Source organism: Arachis hypogaea, chromosome 20 (assembly GCF_003086295.3).
Source record: "Arachis hypogaea cultivar Tifrunner chromosome 20, arahy.Tifrunner.gnm2.J5K5, whole genome shotgun sequence".
Taxonomy (NCBI): Eukaryota; Viridiplantae; Streptophyta; class Magnoliopsida; order Fabales; family Fabaceae; genus Arachis; species Arachis hypogaea.
In genome coordinates, this window is record NC_092055.1 from 142,183,048 (window position 1) to 142,202,592 (window position 19,545).

The following is a 19,545-nucleotide window of genomic DNA, read 5'->3' on the forward strand; positions in this document are numbered from 1 at the left end:
GGCATCAGTGAGAGAGGAAGAGACTGGACAAGAAGACAGTCATATCAAATGAGGAAGAAGAAGGCCGTTTTTAGGATGTACGTAACTGTTATAAATCTTTATTTATTTATTATTTGATGTTAATTTTTTATTTTATTTTTATTGTACACATTGTACATTAAATTTATTGGCCCCATATTTTCTCATGTTCAATGGTAATTATTCTGTTGATCTTTAGGAAAATGGAAACTTTCATTTAGGAACAATTTTTAAACGAACAATTTTTAAACGAGATAAAAATGATAAGACTCCACGATTAAGTTAGTTATTATCCAAAAAGTATAAAGAATTAAAATTTATAGTAAAAAAAATTATTTAAAATCTAATTTCATCCTTTTAATTTTTAAATAAAAAAAATTGAATTTTTTTATATTTTTAATATTTAAAAAAATAACATAAAATTATCAAAAAAAAAATTAATACAAAATAACATAAAAATATTTTATTTTATATTTTTAATTAAAAATTATATTATTTTAAATTTTTTAATTACCGCTAAAATTATATAATTAAATAAAAAAACTTTAAATTACTATGAATATAACCTAAGATTTGGTACATAAAAAATTATTTAGAGTTAGCAGCCATAATAATATAACGAAGTAAAACTGTCACACGTAACGGAAAACGAAAAAGAAAAGAAGAAACCTGGCTTATGCTTTTTTCAAAAAATATAAAATAAAAAAAAACTGGTCAAATTGAATTGAATTATTATATATAGAGAGTGAGAAATAAGATCTGATGCATTCGATAATTGGTGGTAGAAGCGCCATGTCTGAAGAGAAAGCAGTGATTAAAGTTGCAGCTCTATGCGGCTCTTTGCGCAAAGCTTCTTTCAACAGAGGCCTCCTTCGTGCCGGTAAGTTCATGTAATCGCGAGATTTTAACAGTTTTCGTGAGATTTTGATTTTTGAATTTGTTGATGCAGCCATCGAGCTAAGCAAGGAGCAAATCACAGGGCTCCACGTGGAATTCATAGACACTTCGTCCCTGCCAATGCTCAACACCGATCTTGAACAGAACGGAAGGTTTCCGCCGGAAGTGGAAGAGTTCCGTCAGAAGATTCTAGAAGCTGATTGCTGTTTCTTTGCTTCTCCTGATTATAACTATTCTGTCACTCGTAAGTTTCCCTTTCTTTTCAGACAGATTTAATTTGTGGACATAGATGAATTTGACTAGAGACACTCTATTATACAGATTAAAATGGTATAGAGAAAAAAAATAAATTTTTTTTATAGTTATTTTTTATTATTTTATTATTATTCAAAATGTGAATCTTACTTTTTTCAATTTCTCTTTTATCCCATAAAAAGAAAAATCTGTAAACTTACATCTTTACCGTATAATTCACCATTTGACTAATCATTTTTCTATTCGAAATTGGAAGATGCCCCAACTTGTACCGTCTTATCATAAATAGTTGTAGTCGATAATTATTAAATAATTTAATAAATTTGGCTAAATTATTATTTAAAAATTTAAAGTTATTAAATATTAATTTTACATGAAAATTTTTTACTTACATCTTTTCTTTTTCAAATTAGAAGAAGAGAGATTTGAATTCACGATCTTTAGGTAATTATAAAAAGACTATGTCATTTGAATTATAATTCATAGACCTATACAAAGTCTTTTCTATCCTCGTTTATTAACTTCAAAATAGCATTAGTTGAAGGCTTGAAGCTGCATGCTATGGTCACGAGGGTAATTTCGTCATGAATCATTTGCTTCCGAAAATTACGTGATTCTCTGATGGGTTGTTGGATACTATTATGCGAAATGTATAATTTTTTTTTGTTAATTTCTAAAATCAAGTTAAATATTTATTTTTATTTTTTGCGTACGAATATCTCTTTTTTATAGAATTAATCTTCAGATAATTTCTTTTAAAATATAAAAGTATTTTATATGCACTAAAAAACAATTATCAAATAAGTATTTATGTATAATAGAATGTCAAGATATCAATATTCTTATTGTTAAAAAGTTATAGTTAGTTAGTGCTAAAAGAGATGTAAGATGCCAATGAGTAATAGTTTAAATGGCATAATCTTTTCATACTCAATTAAGAGGTTGCGGGTTCGAGTCTCCTATCTTTGGTAAAAAAAAAATAAAATAAAAGAAATGTAAGATAAAAAAAACATATTCGTTAATAGCTTAAATGACAGATTTAGGTTAATTAATTTATTTTAATTATGTTTCCTGATTAATAGCTCTCTTGAAGAATGCACTTGACTGGGGTTCAAGACCACCAAACGTGTGGGCTGGAAAAGCAGCCGCAGTCGTAACGGCAGGTGGCGGCGGTGGAAGAGCACAATACCATCTCCGGCAAATCGGAGTCTTCCTCGATCTGCATTTCATCAACAAGCCGGAGTTCTACTTGAACGCTTTCCAGCCGCCGGTAAAGTTCAACGACGACGGAGACTTGATTGACTCTAGTGCAAGAGAGAGGGTTAAGGATGTGCTACTCTCTTTGCAAGATTTGACTTTGAGACTTCAAGGCAATAAGTCCTGAATTCAACAAAATTTGGAGTGCTTAATGTACCTTCCTACTTCCTTCATTCTGCTACCACTTTTAAGATGTTGCTAAATTTCTGTTTCAATAATTATGAAAAATTAGTTGTGTTAAATTCGAATTTGTAACCAAGCTCTACCACCATTGTTATAAGATTCAACCCTCTGGTCAAAAGACTGGTCATTAATTAGTAACCCACCAAAAACAAACCAATTAAAATGTGTACACATAGGAAGGACGTTGTAATTAATAAATCCATAATACTAAGGGACAAAAAAAAAAAATAATTCAATTAATTTAAATTTATTCTATTTAATATTATTTATTATAAAATACATTAAAAAATAATAAATTTTAATAATTTTTTATTAAAGTTATTTATTTTAAAGTCATATTTTTACTAAGTCTTTAGTGGTAATTTTTCCTTCTTTGAAATGTATTAAGGAAAACCAGAAGTTACGTTAATTATTTCCCCTGCTAATTCGAGTCAAAAACGCAAAAGAAAAGTTGCATTGTGGAAAAAGAGATTCTTCCATCTCATACTTTTCTTTTACTTATTTTTAAAATTGTTTTTTTTAGTAAGTTGTTGAACCTAATTGTTATTTATAACTAAACTCTTTTGTAAGAATTTTTCTTGTATGAATATTATTATCAAGGTTTGTGAGAATCGAACTAATTAATAAAATGGTGGAATGACCGGTTCAACAATTTAATAGTCTAATTATGGTTTAATCAGAGTTTAATCGATTTAATTAAATATAAAATAAAATTATAAAAAATTAATATATAATTTTTAATATTTAAATTTAATAATTTTTCAACTAAATAAACACATAAATTATATATAGTATAAATTACATTTAACAAAATAAAACTTTAGCCATAAAAAAATATACTTTCAAATTTTTTAGAAATTTTTATGAAGTAGATTATTTCAAAAAGAAATTGCTGTAGTTATTGGCATTAATGTATAATTTAGTTTTTTAAAATCAACAAAATTATTCTAAAAAAATTTAACAAAGTATCAACCACCATTAACAAAAATATTCCAAAAGTAATAAAAAAATAACAAAACAGCAACAACTATATTTTTTTGTTGTTAATCAACAGAATTAAATAGTTAATCAAATTAAATTTTTTTTACAATTACAACAACCAGAATTTAATCTATCTAACAATCAGAATCTAGAATATAAAAACAGCAAATCATAATTATTATCATTAACAAAATAAAAATATATATTGAACTACCGAAGAATTCAAGAAAGAGGAAAAGTAACATAATCAAACTCTATAATTTTCTACGGCGGCAGAGTGAGACAGCAAAGAGTCCACGGCGGCAGAGAGGAACGTTCGCACTTCGCCGTGAGCTCGACAGAGAAAGGGACCGAAGACAAAGGGGCAAAGACGACGAGGATAGAGACGAGTTCAAGGAGGGCGACGACGACAAGGATAGAAGTGGCTTGACGACACGGTGAGGACAGAGACGGTGACGCCAACAACAGCTCCGAGCATATCAGCTGGCAACGCGAGGAGAAGGGATTTAGGAGGAGAAGAGGGGCGGCTAACGACGACGAGGACAGAAGCGGGCTTGACGACACCACAAGGACAGAAAAGCTGAGAAGGTGACGCTGTTGTTGGTGGCGGCAGCGCTAGAACTCAGAGGGGTGGTAGCGGCGCTGGAACTCAGAGGGAGAGAGAGAGGGGTATTTAGTTAGGGTTTTCTTCTAAGAGTGAGGGGGTAGTTGGGTAGGTTTTATACGGGTTTTTTTTTTTTTTTAATTTAACCTTTGGAAACAGTTAAAAAATCGACCGATTCATTGGTTAACTGTCGGTTTGACCGATTTTTTATTGATTTTTTGCCACACGATTTTTTACATCAACCGAATTGGCTAATGGACTGGTTCCCAATTTATCTGGTCGAACCGGTTGGTCCGGTTCGATTTTCAGAATATCAATTATTACAGATCGTAATGGCGTTCATTTTTAATTATAAAAATATTAAATAATTAATTATTTTAATTAAATTCAACTAAGTCAAATTTATATACGTATTTTTTTTCATACGTTTATTCTTCTTTCTCCTCCTCTTTTAATATTATCATCATGATCATCTTTATCACCTTGTTTTTCTTCATCTTTTCTTCCTCTTCCTTCTCCTCCTTCATTATTATCACCACCATCATCATCATCATCATCTCCTCTTCTTCTTCTTTTTAATTTCAATGTCGTCGTCGTCATCTTCTTCTTCCTCTAAAAAAGAATAAGAAAAAGAGAAATACTATAGGACAGTAAAATTTATTGTTTTTGATAATCACTTGTAATCATCAATCTAATTTCTTTACTCTAGTAATCTAATAACGAACTTTTAGCCCATTAATTTAAATATTGATAGCTAACTGCGGGTCAAAAATAATAAATTCAGATAACCATATAATATTTTTCTAAAAAAAAGTTGCAGCATTCTGTTTTATGTCATCTTCTTCTGCGTAATTCTTCTTCGAAATCATCGTTGTTGTCATCTTAATATTCTTCCAAAAAATAATAAAAAATTGTAGTACTCTGTTTTTATGTGTCACATTTAAAAAATTTCGATGTTAAAATTAAAAAAATCATATATCACGAATAAGAAATTTCGATACTATTTTTCTATTTTATATTTCTCCCAAACTCCTCCTCCTTATTTTCATAGTTGTTCTTGTTTCATGCTCTCATAATTTTTATTATTTTACCTTTTAAGAAGAATAAAAAAGTCAAACAAAGAAAAGGAAGAAATTATGCCGTTTTTTATTTTATTTTTTGGTTTATTCTTTTTTAACAATAAATACAAAAATTTAAAAAAAAAACGCATAACTTTATAAATAAAAACACATAAATTTTGCATGAAGAACGAAAAAGAATAAGAAGTAAGAGAAAATTGTAACATTCTATTTTATGTGTCACGGTTACGAATTTTTTATATTGAAGATAAAAAAAATTTATGTTATGGTTAAAAAATTTTAGTGCTATTTTTTGTTTTATATGTTTTTCTTAAACAACTCCTCCTCTTCCTTCTTCTTATTTTCATAGTTATTTTTATTTCACACTCACGTGTTTCTTAATGTTTTATCGTCTAAGAAGAATAAAAACAAAAAAAAATTATGCAATTTTTTGTTTCACTTTTTGGTTTATTCTCTTTACAATAAACACAAAATTTTTTTGAAGAAAAATACGAAACTTTATAAATAAAAACATAGAAATTATGCACGAAAAAAAAAAGAATAAAAAGAAGCAAAAAAATAAACTATAGTATATTAAGTCCAGAATTTTGAAAAATTTTAGTGTTAAAATTAAAAAATTACTGTGTCAAAGTTAAGAAATATCTGTGTCATAGTTAAAAAACTTTGGTGCTATTTTTTCACGAAAAGAAAAAAAATGTGTAATTTTATGCGCATATCTCTGAGCGATTTTTGTTGAATTTGACCCAACTTATTTAAACTTTAATGATAACAATATTTAAATATGTAATAAGACTCTTTTTTTAATTATTCTTTTGTTTTTAATAATTAAAAGTATACATTTTATTATAATTTTCTTTTCTCACATAATTTTATAATTTGGTATTTAAAAGCTAAATTTGTACATATTTTAATTTTGTTTAATAAGAATATATGTTACTGTATATATAAAAATAAGATTCAAATTTTTAACACCTACTTTAACAAAAGAACTAACTACTTATCTAATTCAAGTTAATTAATATTATTCTTATTTTATATTATTTTAACCTACTTCAATCTAGCCAAGCCAAAATCGTAGTTAATTAACAATAAAAACTTATCATAATGGAAGTAAGAAAACAAAAAATTGGATTAAAAAACACCAAAATTAGACCATAACTATTCCCAATATCTCATATGCCAAATATGGAATGAAACACATCCTCATCACTACCATTTTTTCCCTCTTTCTTCCAGCTGTTTGATCTTCTATTACATTTAGGAGCAGAAATCGGAACCACAGAACCGTGGATTGAATTCCTATGATTCAATCCCAACTGAAGACACAAAAACAAACAAAAAAGAGGGAAGAAAAAAAAAAACAAAAGAAAAGGAAGTTCAAAACAATAAATAATAATAAAAAAGAATCTTGCACAAAAACAATGAAAAAAGAAGATAGTGATTATTGTTTCCAACTAATTAGCCTTTTGTTACACCATTGTTTCTTAGAAAATCTAAACACAAGAATCCCTTCTACAAAACCACATAGGGATCAAAAGGAATTGAGAGGGTAATTATCATTTCATTTTCTTTAAGGTTTCCTCCTTTATGGGTTTGTAGCAAAAAAAAAAAAATATGTAATTTCTTTTTATACGCATATATATTTTATCCGTAGTCTGGTTACTAAAATTTTCTGAATCCGTCGCTAAAAAAAAGGTAATGGTGAATAGTAGAAAAATGTGTTCATTCAAAGTGGATACCTTTAAGCGAATGAGCAAAGAGTTTAATGATATTGTGAAGACATGGGAAGCAACAGTTCGAAAAACTACGAGTTCAAAAAAGAAGAGAGGGAACATTATTTTTGGACCGAAAAGCGTGGCCCATGCAGACGATGAGGACCACCACCACCACCATGACGATGACAACAACGACGACGATAGTGATCATATTAGTTCTACATCGTCAGAGGTTTGCCATGTTGACAAGATCCTCCCCAATGGTGACATGTATACCGGCGATCGGCTCGACCAGCTCCCCCATGGCTATGGCAAATACTTATGGACAGATGGGTGCATGTATGTTGGTGAATGGTGCAAAGGTAACATCATGGGACAAGGGAGGTTTAGTTGGCCTAATGGCGCCAGATACGACGGCGATTTCAAGTGCAGTTTCATGGATGGAGAAGGTACTGTAATGAATAAAAGTGTGTTCGAGGCTCAATTAGAATAGTTTTATTAGTTAGTGTGATATAATATAAAAGATAAATTGCTAAAAATGGACTAAAATGATGTTGATGCTGACAAAAATGTTTTCGAATTTTGTTTATTCACATAAATAAATTCAAATAATTTAAAAAAAGTGTCAAAAATATCTAAAGAAAAAACGTGATGTGATTCACTAGCTACGTCAAAATTTCACTTGCCACATAGAACATAGAATCACATCACTCTTTTTTATTAATGTAGAACATTTCGGTTTGCATATATACATTTTTGTTATGTTTTTAAATAATTTAAAGACATTTTGTCGATAACAAAATTTGAGGACATTTTTACTAACAGTAAAATTATTCGAGTGCATTTTTCGTTGTTTATTCTGATATAAATACGAATAGGATCATTTTCTCTTTGTAATTCCTCTTCTTATGAAATTAATTTTTTCTTAACTCTCTTTAATATGATTAATTCTCTCTCTTATTTATCTCTGATCTCGTTAATTTCAGGTACTTATGTAGCTTCAAATGGAGATACCTATAAGGGTTCTTGGGTGATGGATTTCCGGCATGGGAATGGAAGCGAGAGCTATTCCAACGGGGATTCTTACGACGGCGAATGGAAGAAGGGACTGAAACATGGTTATGGAAAGTACCATTGGAAAAATGGGAACTTTTATGATGGGCAATGGAAGAATGGATTGTTTAGTGAAGAAGGAACAATGACATTCAACAACGGCGATAGTTATGAAGGGTGTTGGGAAGATGGTTTCCCTAAAGGGAACGGTACGTATAGATTCGCGGGCGACGGCGGAATCTACGTCGGAATATGGAGCAAGGATCCTAAGGAACAAAGTGGGACTTATCATCCAAATGATGATGGACCAAAGATTGAATTGGATCCACGTGAAATGTTATATGAAGCATTATCAAGTAGTAAGTGTGAGATTCGTGTTTGTGAAGAGGTTTCAATTTACCCTTCACAAAAAGCATTGAATTTGGGTGGGTTTGAAGAAGAATATAAATGTAATAATAATAAGGGTTTGAGGCCAAGGTGGATGTCAATGGATGCAAGGTTTGATAATTGTAGCTTTGAAGAATGTGATGATGGTGGTAGAAAATCAGAGTTTGGATTTGATGCTTTAAGTGATCACTCTTCTCTTCCTAGTTGGCGTAAATCATCATCACCTTTGTTGAGAATTAATGCAACTACAAGACAAGGTGAAACCATATCCAAAGGTCACAAAAACTATGAACTCATGTTGAACCTTCAGTTAGGTATCAGGTATTAATAATCATATATACTTCTTGTTATCTTTATTTAATTTTCATCTCATACTTGCTTCTAGTGCAACAATTTAGCTTCAATTAAATATTTTTCTAAAAATGCTAAGTGTATATTATAAATTTTCTTTTAAATCAGTAAAAATTAGTCATATTTTATATACTTTTGGTATGTATTTAGCATGATTCTAAGAATCGGATTGAATCAACCGGATCAATCGGGTTAATTAAAAACCAGTTAAAAATTCAGTTCGGTTCAAGCAGAAATCAATTAGTAACAAAAAATGCCACAAAATAAATAAAAAATCAAATCTATATAATTTTTTAATAGTTAACTAGTTTAAAACAATAAAATATAAAAATTTATTTTTTTTCTAAAAAATTATGTATATTATACATTAATATATTATTTTATTATATTCATTTTAATCCTAAATTTTTAAATTTCTAATTCTGTTGGTTTAATCGAATGACCGATTCGATTTTTAAAATTTTAGTATTTTATACTTCAATATATATTTTTTATAAATAATTAATTTGATGATTAATTTTTTATATATACATATTATTATTATCTTTTACGGTATATTTTAGAAAAGTGGTTGATATAATATAACAACAAATGTTTTATGTACATATAACATAATTAATATTTTTATTTTTATTTTTTTCACGGCAAAATTATTAATTTCTTGTGCCATAGCATAGGCATTCTGTTGGAAAACATGCTCCAAGTGCATCACTTGATTTGAAGTCTTCTGCATTTGATCCCAAAGAAAAAGTATGGACTAAATTTCCACCAAAAGGATCTAAGCACACACCACCTCATTCATCTTGTGAATTTAGATGGAAAGATTATTGTCCTGTAGTTTTCAGGTATATATCAATTTTATCTAATACTTTAAATTTTAGAGATAAATATATAATTTTATAGTAACTATTTTGTTACATTTGCAGGGCTTTGAGAAAATTGTTCAGAGTTGATCCTGCTGATTACATGATATCAATTTGTGGGAATGATGCTCTTAGGGAGCTCTCTTCTCCCGGAAAAAGTGGAAGTTTCTTTTACTTAACTAATGATGATCGCTATATGATCAAGACAATGAAAAAAGCAGAAGTAAAAGTGAGTTCTATTATAAATTTTTTATTTTTGGTTTATTCAATTTTGACGACTAAATTTTTATTAGTAGTTCTTGATATTCACGACGTTTATCGATTTGGTTCCTGAAGTCTCAGTTGAATTATTATCGTCCTCTAGATTGAGTTTTGGTAATACAGTGGTCTCTCGATTATTTTTTAGCCGTGACTTAGTAAATAGAGTGATGAGCTAGCACAGTTTTTACCATATTGAACAATGGTAAAATGACATTATTTGCTTTTGGCGCTCAACCGAAGTAAAAATACCCAATCAAAATGTGCGCGGAACTATTTTACAAAAATAACATCGTTTTTGTTTTGATTGGGTGCCGAAACAAACGACATTATTTTATCATTGTCCAATGTGATAAGAGAGTGCTAGCTCATCACTCTATTTATTGAGTCGCTGTCAAAAAGAAGTCGAAAGATAACTATGTTGCTCACTATGAAGCACAGACACTTCGTTGAGTTATCGTGTCTGCGTGTCGGACACATTTTGGACACGATACTCACCGACACTCGTCCGACACGCGTGTCTGCTGTGTCCGACCGTGTCTTAATAAAAAGTAAAAAATTATTCTCCGGACACACCTGGACACATTTAAATACCATCACGTGTCAGCGTGTCCTGTCTTATTCTTAACATATATTTTTAAAATAAATTTAGATATAGTATATATTATTTATTAAGCCAAAAAAATATTTTAAATACTTGATATAATTAAAATAAAACATTAAAAATAATTAAAAATTTTAATTTATATTTTAATATCAATAAAATATCAAAATATCATTACGATTTATCTAAAAAATACTTTATATTTTATATGTATGCGTGTTCCGTGTCATGTTCCGTGTCCGTATCAGTGTCTATGCATCATAGGTTGTTCAAAGTTTAATTTCAAAAATGACAATAATATCATTTAAATTTTAGGAATCAAATTGACAACTCTTTAATCAGAACATAATTCATATATTAATTTTGAATCCAAAATTTAGTTTTGTTTTCCATGATATTGTAGGTTTTTCTTAGAATGCTACCGGCTTATTATAAACATGTGAGGGGTTTTGAGAACACTCTAATCACAAAGTTTTATGGGCTTCATTGTGTTAAACTAACTGGAACAGGACATAAGAAGGTAACAACACTAAGGTGCGTAGAAACTTTCACTTTGATGTATTAGCTTTTATTATTAATTTAATTTTACAAATTGTAGGTTCGATTTGTCATAATGGGAAACCTATTTTGTTCTGATTATGCCATTCATCGCCGATTTGACTTAAAAGGTTCAACCTTTGGCCGTACAACTGATAAATCTGAGCAAGAAATTGACCCAACAACAATTCTTAAGGATCTTGACCTCAATTTTATATTTCGCCTACAAAAATCTTACTTCCAAGAATTTTGCAGGTGAAATTTATATCTTCTTTTTTGTTCAGTTTAATTATTCTATTTATCTATAATTTTATTAAATTTTTATTAGATTTTTATATTTTTTTTAATTGAGTTCTTATATTATTTTTAATTTTGTAATTAGATTTCTTTTTGTTAAAAACGTTTAAATTAATATAATATTTCTATAGTTTTATTAAATTTTTTATTAAATTTTTATATTTTTTAATTGAGTTCTTATATTATTTTTAATTTTGTAATTAGATTTTTTTTTGTTAAAAACGTTCAAATTAATATAATATTTCTATCAAAATACATGTAGTTAAAAGATCTAATTAGATTTTTAATTATGAATATCTTTAATTTACAAAAATATATTCAGTTAATTCTAATTTTTTACACTAAAAATGACTTAATTATAAAACTAAAAGCAATGTAGATATCTAATTAGAAAAAATATATAAAAAAACTTAATTACAAATTTGATTAAATTATAGAAACCAACAGAATAATTAAACTTTTTCTTTTTTTGTTGTTGTTGTTTATAATAATTTGTTCTTTTCTTTTTTTATTTATAATAATTTATGTTTTGAACAAACTGCTGTCGTCTTAACAGAGAAATACTCGTAACAATACAAAAATAAAAAAAATATATATATTTTGCAAATACCAAAGAAAAACACTCACATATTTTATATCATTATATGCAACCATTTAAGCCTTATTTTTATTTTTTTTATTAAAATGTGGCTTATATATATTGACTTAACATTTGAAGTACAAAATATTGATAAATGAGTTAATAATATATTAATATTTCTAATAAATCTTAAATATAACTGATACAGGCAAGTGGATAAGGATTGTGAGTTCTTAGAACAAGAAAGAATCATGGATTATAGTATGCTGGTTGGTCTTCACTTTAGGGAAACAACAAGTGATGGCAGTGTCACACCTTCATCAAGAGCTCTCACCCCAACTCCTCACTTTGACAATGATGCCCTTCGCCTATCTGCTCTTCACAATGATAATCTAAATGAAGATCCTAACCGGTGTGTATATATATATATATATGCTCAATTATAATATATAACTTCAATTTATAAAGATCTTTATAATTATTTCCTTAACCCATTTAAAGAACTATAGCAAAATGGAGTTTTTTTTGGTTCAATTCAACTCATTTAAAATTAAATGAGAGTTTAATTTTCAAGAAATCGTTAATTTATTATTTCTGAGAGTAGATTAAATCACTAAAGTGGTCCTTAAAATTCATGTTTTAAATCGCTTTTTAGTTTCTAAAATTCTAAATGCATTATTATCGTCCCTGAAAATTGATTTGTAGTCCTTTAGCCTCCTTCTTTCGACAATGACTCAGCAAATGAAATGATAAGCTAACATATGAATGCCAGGTTGGATACTAGTAAAATGATGTCGTTTGTTTTTGGTGCCCAATAAAAATTGATGCAGCGTCATTTTGATATATCTGGGCATCTAAATGGCATGACATCTTTCATTGGGCGCCAAATACAAATATTGACGGTTCACTAGTGTTTAGCGTGATATTAGAATGCTAGCTCATCACTCTTTTTGCAGAGTCATTATCGAAAATGAGTCAAGGATCAATATGTTATCCAGAAATCAATTTTCATGATGATAATAACGCAATTGGAATTTCAATAACTAAATTAATATATGACATCAATTTCAGTGACCACTTTAAGATTTAATCTCTCAAATTGGCACTTTTATATTTGATATTTTCACTATTTTTTCTCCTTTTGGATTTGAACAAATGATAGTAGGCTTACACGATATATTGGTTTGGCATTACAACATACTTTGGTTCTCTCATCTAATTTATGTTCCTCCTTAGTTAAATTTCTTGAAAAACATTTGATTTGTACTATGTTTATTGTTCTAGGCCGATTCATCTTGGTATAAATATGTCGGCACGAGCCGAAACGACGGCGCGAAGAAGCAGCACAGATTCCCTTGAGTTGGTGGGAGAACCAACCGGGGAGTTTTATGAGATTGTCATCTTCTTTGGTATCATAGATATATTACAAGAATATGACATTAATAAAAGGCTTGAACATGCATATAAATCATTTCAATATGATCCAACTTCAATATCTGCGGTTGATCCAAACTTATACTCCAAACGCTTTCGTGATTTCATTTTCAGAATTTTTGTGGAAGATACATTGTAATTAAGAGTGTAATTTTGATGCAAAAACATTCATCTTATTAGTGAGTGATTCACACATATGTATTTTCTTAGGTTTTTTACGATCAGGGATTAATCTGTCACGAATTTGAGCTCCGTTTAAGGGTTTGTCGTTTGCCTAAGCACTATACATGTATTTTCTTAAATTTGTTCATTTTTGTAGTCACAAAAGATGTATGTTGTATAGGGTAGACCAATAATGTTGTGATGCCTTTTCTTCTTTTTTTTTTGGTCAGGGTGTTGTGATGCCTTTCCAATTGTAAATAGTATGACAACAAAAAGGCCCAAAAAGATAGTAAAAAAAAATAGAAATATTTTTAAGGCCTTTTGGGAATTTCGACAGAGCAAAAAAAATGTGCAAAAACATATGAGAAGGGACTAAGGGTTGTGAATTAGTGAATTACATTATCAGGTTTTCGTGTGCAAAGCCATTGCATGTAATTTTTGTGATCTTTTTGTGTTTTATTTTTTATTTGAAAAAAGTTATTTCTAAGCTTGTAGGGTGGTATCTAACAATGTTTACCGTCCCAAAAAAAAAGGTGAGATAATTTCTGTAAAAAAAAAAATACATAAATACATAATTGAAAGCGTTCTCTCTATGAAAATGTTTTGATGATGAATATATGAGTTGTCCTTGAATTAAGGAGTTGGAACTTGGAAATCCTTTCTTATTGTGATAAATAGTTAAAGTCATTTTAAGGAAGATTAATTAAAATTTATTTACTCAATCTAACGTGATAAAAAATAAAATGTTGATGTGGCAAAAAATATTATGTTAATATTTAATTTGTCACATCATTACTTAGCAAAATAAATTAATAATGAATACTAAAATAGATGATTTTTTAAATTTTATTGAATAACAAGATATATAAAAATATATATATTTTATGAGAAGAGTAAAAACTTATTTAAATAAAGAGAAATCAAAACTTAGTGGCTAGTGGTCCCCTTTCTCAATATCTCATAGACTCATATGAAGAAATACATAATGGATTTCGTTATTGGAAGATTTTCAAGTATACCGTGTACCGATGTATCAGTGAGTTTTAACCGTTGATCTTAATTATATATATTATATATATTTTTTATAATTAAGATCAACGATTAAAAATAACTGAAACACCGATATGACGGTACACTTGAAAATTTTCCTTCGTTATTATTGTTAGCTTGCTGTATTCCATAAACAAAAAGGACAATAAATTATGGATGACAACGTTGTTTTAACGTCTCTTGGAGGGGTTCATTTAATCATGAAGACCTTGAAAAGAGAGAGAGAAGAAAAAGAAAAAGAAAGTTAACTAAGTTTTCAGTCCTATAAAAAATCTGGGATTAGTAGTTGTTAAATATTGTTTCCTTTTAAGGAAAAAAAAATATAGTTTTTAATCCTATAATTGTCGAAGTTTGTGGTTTAGGTTAGTGCCATCATTTTCCCATAGTTTAGTTATATAGGTGATGATTAAGGTAGTAATAAGCAGAAATCTATGTCATCAATCAGTTATATGTTACATGATTTGATCATCATTTTATCCACTTGGTAGTTATTTACAGATCAACAAGGATCACTTAGTATGAACAATAATAAAATTTGTAAGTCACAAAAAAGAAAAAATTGTAAAGGATCTAAATCATTTTCAAAATAACCTAGATCTAAACAATAAGCTTTTCCAAATTAATAAGAACTTAATAATAATAATAATAATAATAATAATATAAAGATGAGATCAAAGTAAAATATTTAATTAAGGATTGGATATGAAAAGGGACATCTCATATTTATACAAGCATATGAACATTTATATTTTGTAGAGAGAAATTTACATAATTACTTGACCACTTGGCAAAATTGCAGAATGAAACTAACTTCATTTGGAGACACCCTAAGTTGATCCATTACCTGTCATTGAACACACAAGGTTTAGTTATAATTAGTATTAATTATAGGATAAATGATGCAAAAGCATTATTACTACACTTGAGGTTTCTATTTACTTTAGACACATCTTGAAAAAATAGGATAATTAGGGGCTAAAACCATATATAAAAAGAAACAATAAAGAGCAACTTGAAGGCATTGAACAATATAAATAACAAAAGGAACCTTATTACAATGAAATAGAAGGCAAATACATGTTAGGCAATGAGAATAAAAGACCCTACCAAAAGGGACTATATGGAGAAAGATGATTGCAATTACACTTGGCTTCATTATGGGAAGTCACTGATATTTTTCACCCTAAAGTCCTAAGTAGAAGGGTATTCAATAAAATAATATTATAATAACAAAATAAAGGACAAAATTGTTAAAACTTAGTAACATGACACTACACTATGCTTTTGCAGCCACTTATTTCATTCCATAATCATGTTCATCACTCCCTTTTGGCTTTTCACCCTTTTCTTCTCCAAAGAAAAAAAGAAAAATGTTTCACTATGGAAACTTGGAAAAGCATAATGTTAAATTAAGTAATTAAACCGTGTTTTGGAGTACATTGGTTGCAATAATTTGGTGTGAGTGATGGGGGGAATCATAACAAATTGGTGAAAATCTTACTATGCAAGAAAACATAAGAGAGCATGAAAAAAAGTTGTTGACATGGGTGAATGGCATTGGTGTGTGTAGAAATGACATTATTATGTGCTGTCTTTTGATTCATACAACACTATATATGAATTTGGGGGAGGTGAGGGAGCTTAGAAAAAGTGAAAAACTTACTATTTTTTATTTAAATTTTTATCTTAAAAAAAAAGGTGACAAAGACAATAATGTCCCAAAATTATGCCCTTGATGTGTAAAGCATGGAAAACACATGTAATGTAGTGGAAATGTGACAAAGACATGGAAAATAATGCACACTTGCTTCTTTTCTATGAAAGTGTAAATGGCTCTAAATTGTGTTTGGTTTATTTAAATAAATATTTTGGATGTATCACAAAAAACAAGAGTGTAAAAAGAGAAAATTGCATTGAACAAAGCTTTGTATGTACCTTAAATCAATGTTGAACTAGCTAGCAGCAGAAGCAGAATAGAGATTATCATATTCATTGGTTGTAACCCCAATTGCAGAAGAAGAACATTCCTTGTTCTTCCCATTACTTATGCAGTTGTTTCCTAGTTGAAGTTCTGAAGCATAGGAGGGCATTATTGTATTTTTGGGATCAACACCATGGTCATAGAGAAATCCCCTGAATACATGGCCACTTATATGAACCGTTGCTAAATATGCAAATTCATTTTCACCATTTCCAACAGTTGAGACTCTATGGCATCTGAACACAGCAGGTGCACGAACATGACCTGGCAATGATTCTTTGAACCTAGCATCTGAGTGAAAAATTCAATCCAATATTTTCAATTTTAATTTCAAATAATATTCAATGAAATGTACATTTTGGCGACATATTTTTTGTAGTGTAAATTAATTAATAATATTACATGTAAAATTGTCCGTTCATATAATAAAAGATTATTGTACCTGAAAAATTACCAACATTTTGTATAAATTTAATAGTAGATATTCAATACTTAGTATTTGGCTATTTTTAAGAATGATCACACTACTAATAGTCAAACATAATAAATTATTCAACAATTTTAAAAATCATTTTCTTATAACCGTCATGTTTAAGTAAATAATTTTGGATAACCACTCAAACGAAATTATTGTAAAATTGATAATTAAAAATTATTAAATAACAACTTAATCAAATATATCAAATTATTTGATAGATATTGCAAAAACTTCATTTTATGAGCAACACATCTTTTCATAAATAATTTCAAGAGTGACGATTTACGTACAGATATCTTCATTTAAAGTTAATAATTAAAAATCATTAAATCATTTAACTAAACTATATCGTTTACAATTTTTAACTATTAACTTTACGTTTAGATAGTTGTACGTCAGTCTCTTTAGGATGATTATATTAAAAGTTGTAAAATATTTAATACTCAAATCAATCGCTTCAAGTTGTATGCATACTTCAAACTAGTCTTCTAAATTTCAATTTACTAAATTTAATTTCCAAACTTATCATTCCTGTCTGACCCAATTTCTATGAGTCAGAAACTAAATGTGAAAACTGATGTGAATTCAAACTCAAGTAAAGTTGATAATTGAGATTTGTTAGATAAAAATTTAGATAAATTATTTAAATTATTTAACGGCTTACAGCTATGAAATTTACGCGAGGTTGACTACACCTAAATTTTATCCATAAACTAAACTTTGGCAAAGGAATTTAAGAGAAAAAAAGCAAATGCAAAAAGCATGACCTTGATGAGAATAGCAGGAATCAGAGTTGGTGGAAGTATGAGAATGAGAGGTAGCACTTCCACTTGCACATCCATTATTGTTCTTTGTCCTCTTATTAGCAGCTTCTCCACCAACACCAGTCACCGCCACGTGGCGCTCGCGGCGTTTCAGAGCAGGGACCCACGTGCTCCTCACGTGAGTGGTACAGTCATATCCACGCCCCTTGCAACAACTCCTGCACCGTCTGTACACGCAATCTTTCTTCGCTCTGTTTCCGCAGTCCGTACAAACCCTAAATTCACCGCCATTTTCATCTTCGTCGATCTTCTTCTTCTTCTTTCCAGAATCTTCCATCGCCTCCTCATTGCTCTGATTCTGAACTACCTGAACGCAGGGCGTGGCTGCTAAGAGTGGAAAAATGCCGAAACCAACGCTCAGAGGGTTGTTGTTGTTGTCGTTTTCCGTTGAAATCAGTTGTTGTTGGCGATGGTGGTGAAGAGAAGAAGGATTTGGAGCTATGAAAACTAAGTCTGTGAGGCCTAACATACTCATTTTGTTGTTCTTATTAGAGGATTTTGGGATTAATGAGTAATGAGTGTGTGTGAAGAGAAGGTGAGATTCGATTCTTTTGATGCAAACGTGATCTATGTATGGTTTGAATCTGCCATAGTCAGGCACGGACCTACATGGAACCATGGGGGGGCACTTGCCCCCACTCTCATTTAATTTTTTTAAACAAAAAAAAATATATACATATATAATATGCCCCCATTTTAAATTTTAAATGATCCCATTACAAATAAATTAAACTAATTATTTAAAACCTTGAATCCATTTTATCTTGCTATCATTTTGATTATGAGTTAACCTAATTAAATTTAGTCTTCTCTCATTCTCAAATCCTAGTCGTCACTCATTTATTCTCTTAAACTCTCTTCTTAGTTTCATATTTTCAACATTTTTTTTCTATTCCTTGTTTAGTGGTCATCTTGTCTTCATCAACAGGTAAATTTTAAATTCTCTATTTTGTTTTATACAGCTCTCTATGATTTTATGTTTTTTTTCAATTTTATTGTTTCTCTTTTCATATTTTCGATTGCAAATTTTAATTCAAACAATTATAGTTTAGGTATTAATCTATTTTTTTATTCTCTTCATGAATTTATATATTTTATTTTATTTTTGATTTAGTGATCCTTATTATTTATTTGTTTATCTTTTATTCTATTCTATTATATATAATTATGTTGCATATAAATTTCTAAAGTGAATCGATCAATTTACTAATTTAGAATATATATTTTTTATTTTTAGAAATAATAATGGAAAAATATTTTAAAAGAAAGCTACCACTAGAATCTGAAGTCACTTCATTAGTCTCTTCTAATAAAAAAAAGTTTTTAAAATTCAATGTAAAAAGTTTCATAGTTGATCCTGAACAACGACCCAAAATTTTAAATTATGATATAAATGACAGAGATGAAATTAGACAAATTTATTTGTGAAAAGATCATTGTCAACCAAGAGAATATAATTTTCTACAAACATATTTTGGGACTTTTTTTGGTAAATTTAATGCTGATTGGTTTGATGAATTTAGCAATTAATTGGAATATAGTATTTCATAAGATGCTGTTTTTTATCTCTATTATTATCTTATGAAATCTGATAGTGCGAGTAGTAATGCTTTTATAAAAGAGCTCTTTTTAAATTTAAATTAATATATCTTTTGATAATAATGTGAATTATTTTTGCCCCCTTACCATAAATTTTC

At 28.9% G+C, this 19,545-nt stretch overlaps 3 protein-coding genes across 3 annotated transcripts; 2 read left to right on the forward strand and 1 right to left on the reverse strand.

Moving 5' to 3' along the window:
- Nucleotides 1–627: 627 nt before the first annotated feature.
- LOC112784871 (NADPH:quinone oxidoreductase) lies at nucleotides 628–2,669 on the forward strand. Its single transcript, XM_025828205.2, has 3 exons — nucleotides 628–898; nucleotides 968–1,159; nucleotides 2,253–2,669. Exons 1-3 carry the CDS (start codon nucleotides 781–783, stop codon nucleotides 2,552–2,554), a joined length of 612 nt encoding a protein of 203 aa, XP_025683990.1. The 5' UTR covers nucleotides 628–780; the 3' UTR covers nucleotides 2,555–2,669.
- A 3,910-nt stretch (nucleotides 2,670–6,579) lies between these two features.
- Nucleotides 6,580–13,959, forward strand: LOC112782288 (phosphatidylinositol 4-phosphate 5-kinase 4-like). The gene is made up of 8 exons (XM_029296471.2): nucleotides 6,580–7,438; nucleotides 7,976–8,750; nucleotides 9,458–9,625; nucleotides 9,707–9,872; nucleotides 10,909–11,025; nucleotides 11,104–11,297; nucleotides 12,128–12,331; nucleotides 13,204–13,959. Exons 1-8 carry the CDS (start codon nucleotides 6,973–6,975, stop codon nucleotides 13,490–13,492), a joined length of 2,379 nt encoding a protein of 792 aa, XP_029152304.1. The 5' UTR covers nucleotides 6,580–6,972; the 3' UTR covers nucleotides 13,493–13,959.
- A 1,272-nt stretch (nucleotides 13,960–15,231) lies between these two features.
- On the reverse strand, nucleotides 15,232–18,609 carry LOC112784666 (protein SHORT INTERNODES). Its single transcript, XM_025827958.3, has 3 exons — nucleotides 17,792–18,609; nucleotides 16,501–16,837; nucleotides 15,232–15,409 (listed from the first exon to the last, which is right to left on the reverse strand). The coding sequence occupies exons 1-2, from the start codon at nucleotides 18,465–18,467 to the stop codon at nucleotides 16,518–16,520; spliced, it is 996 nt and encodes a 331-aa protein (XP_025683743.1). The 5' UTR covers nucleotides 18,468–18,609; the 3' UTR covers nucleotides 15,232–15,409; nucleotides 16,501–16,517.
- Nucleotides 18,610–19,545: the final 936 nt, after the last annotated feature.

Coding starts and splice junctions, on each gene's coding strand:
- LOC112784871 (XM_025828205.2), top strand. CDS start 781: ATGCATTCGATAATTGGTGGTAGAAGCGCCATGTCTGAAGAGAAAGCA. Junction 899..967: donor CAGAGGCCTCCTTCGTGCCG/GTAAGTTCATGT, acceptor TTGTTGATGCAG/CCATCGAGCTAAGCAAGGAG. Junction 1,160..2,252: donor TTATAACTATTCTGTCACTC/GTAAGTTTCCCT, acceptor CCTGATTAATAG/CTCTCTTGAAGAATGCACTT.
- LOC112782288 (XM_029296471.2), top strand. CDS start 6,973: ATGGTGAATAGTAGAAAAATGTGTTCATTCAAAGTGGATACCTTTAAG. Junction 9,873..10,908: donor TGAAAAAAGCAGAAGTAAAA/GTGAGTTCTATT, acceptor ATGATATTGTAG/GTTTTTCTTAGAATGCTACC. Junction 11,026..11,103: donor CTGGAACAGGACATAAGAAG/GTAACAACACTA, acceptor TACAAATTGTAG/GTTCGATTTGTCATAATGGG.
- LOC112784666 (XM_025827958.3), bottom strand. CDS start 18,467: ATGGTTCCATGTAGGTCCGTGCCTGACTATGGCAGATTCAAACCATAC. Junction 16,838..17,791: donor TTCCTGCTATTCTCATCAAG/GTCATGCTTTTT, acceptor TTTTTCACTCAG/ATGCTAGGTTCAAAGAATCA.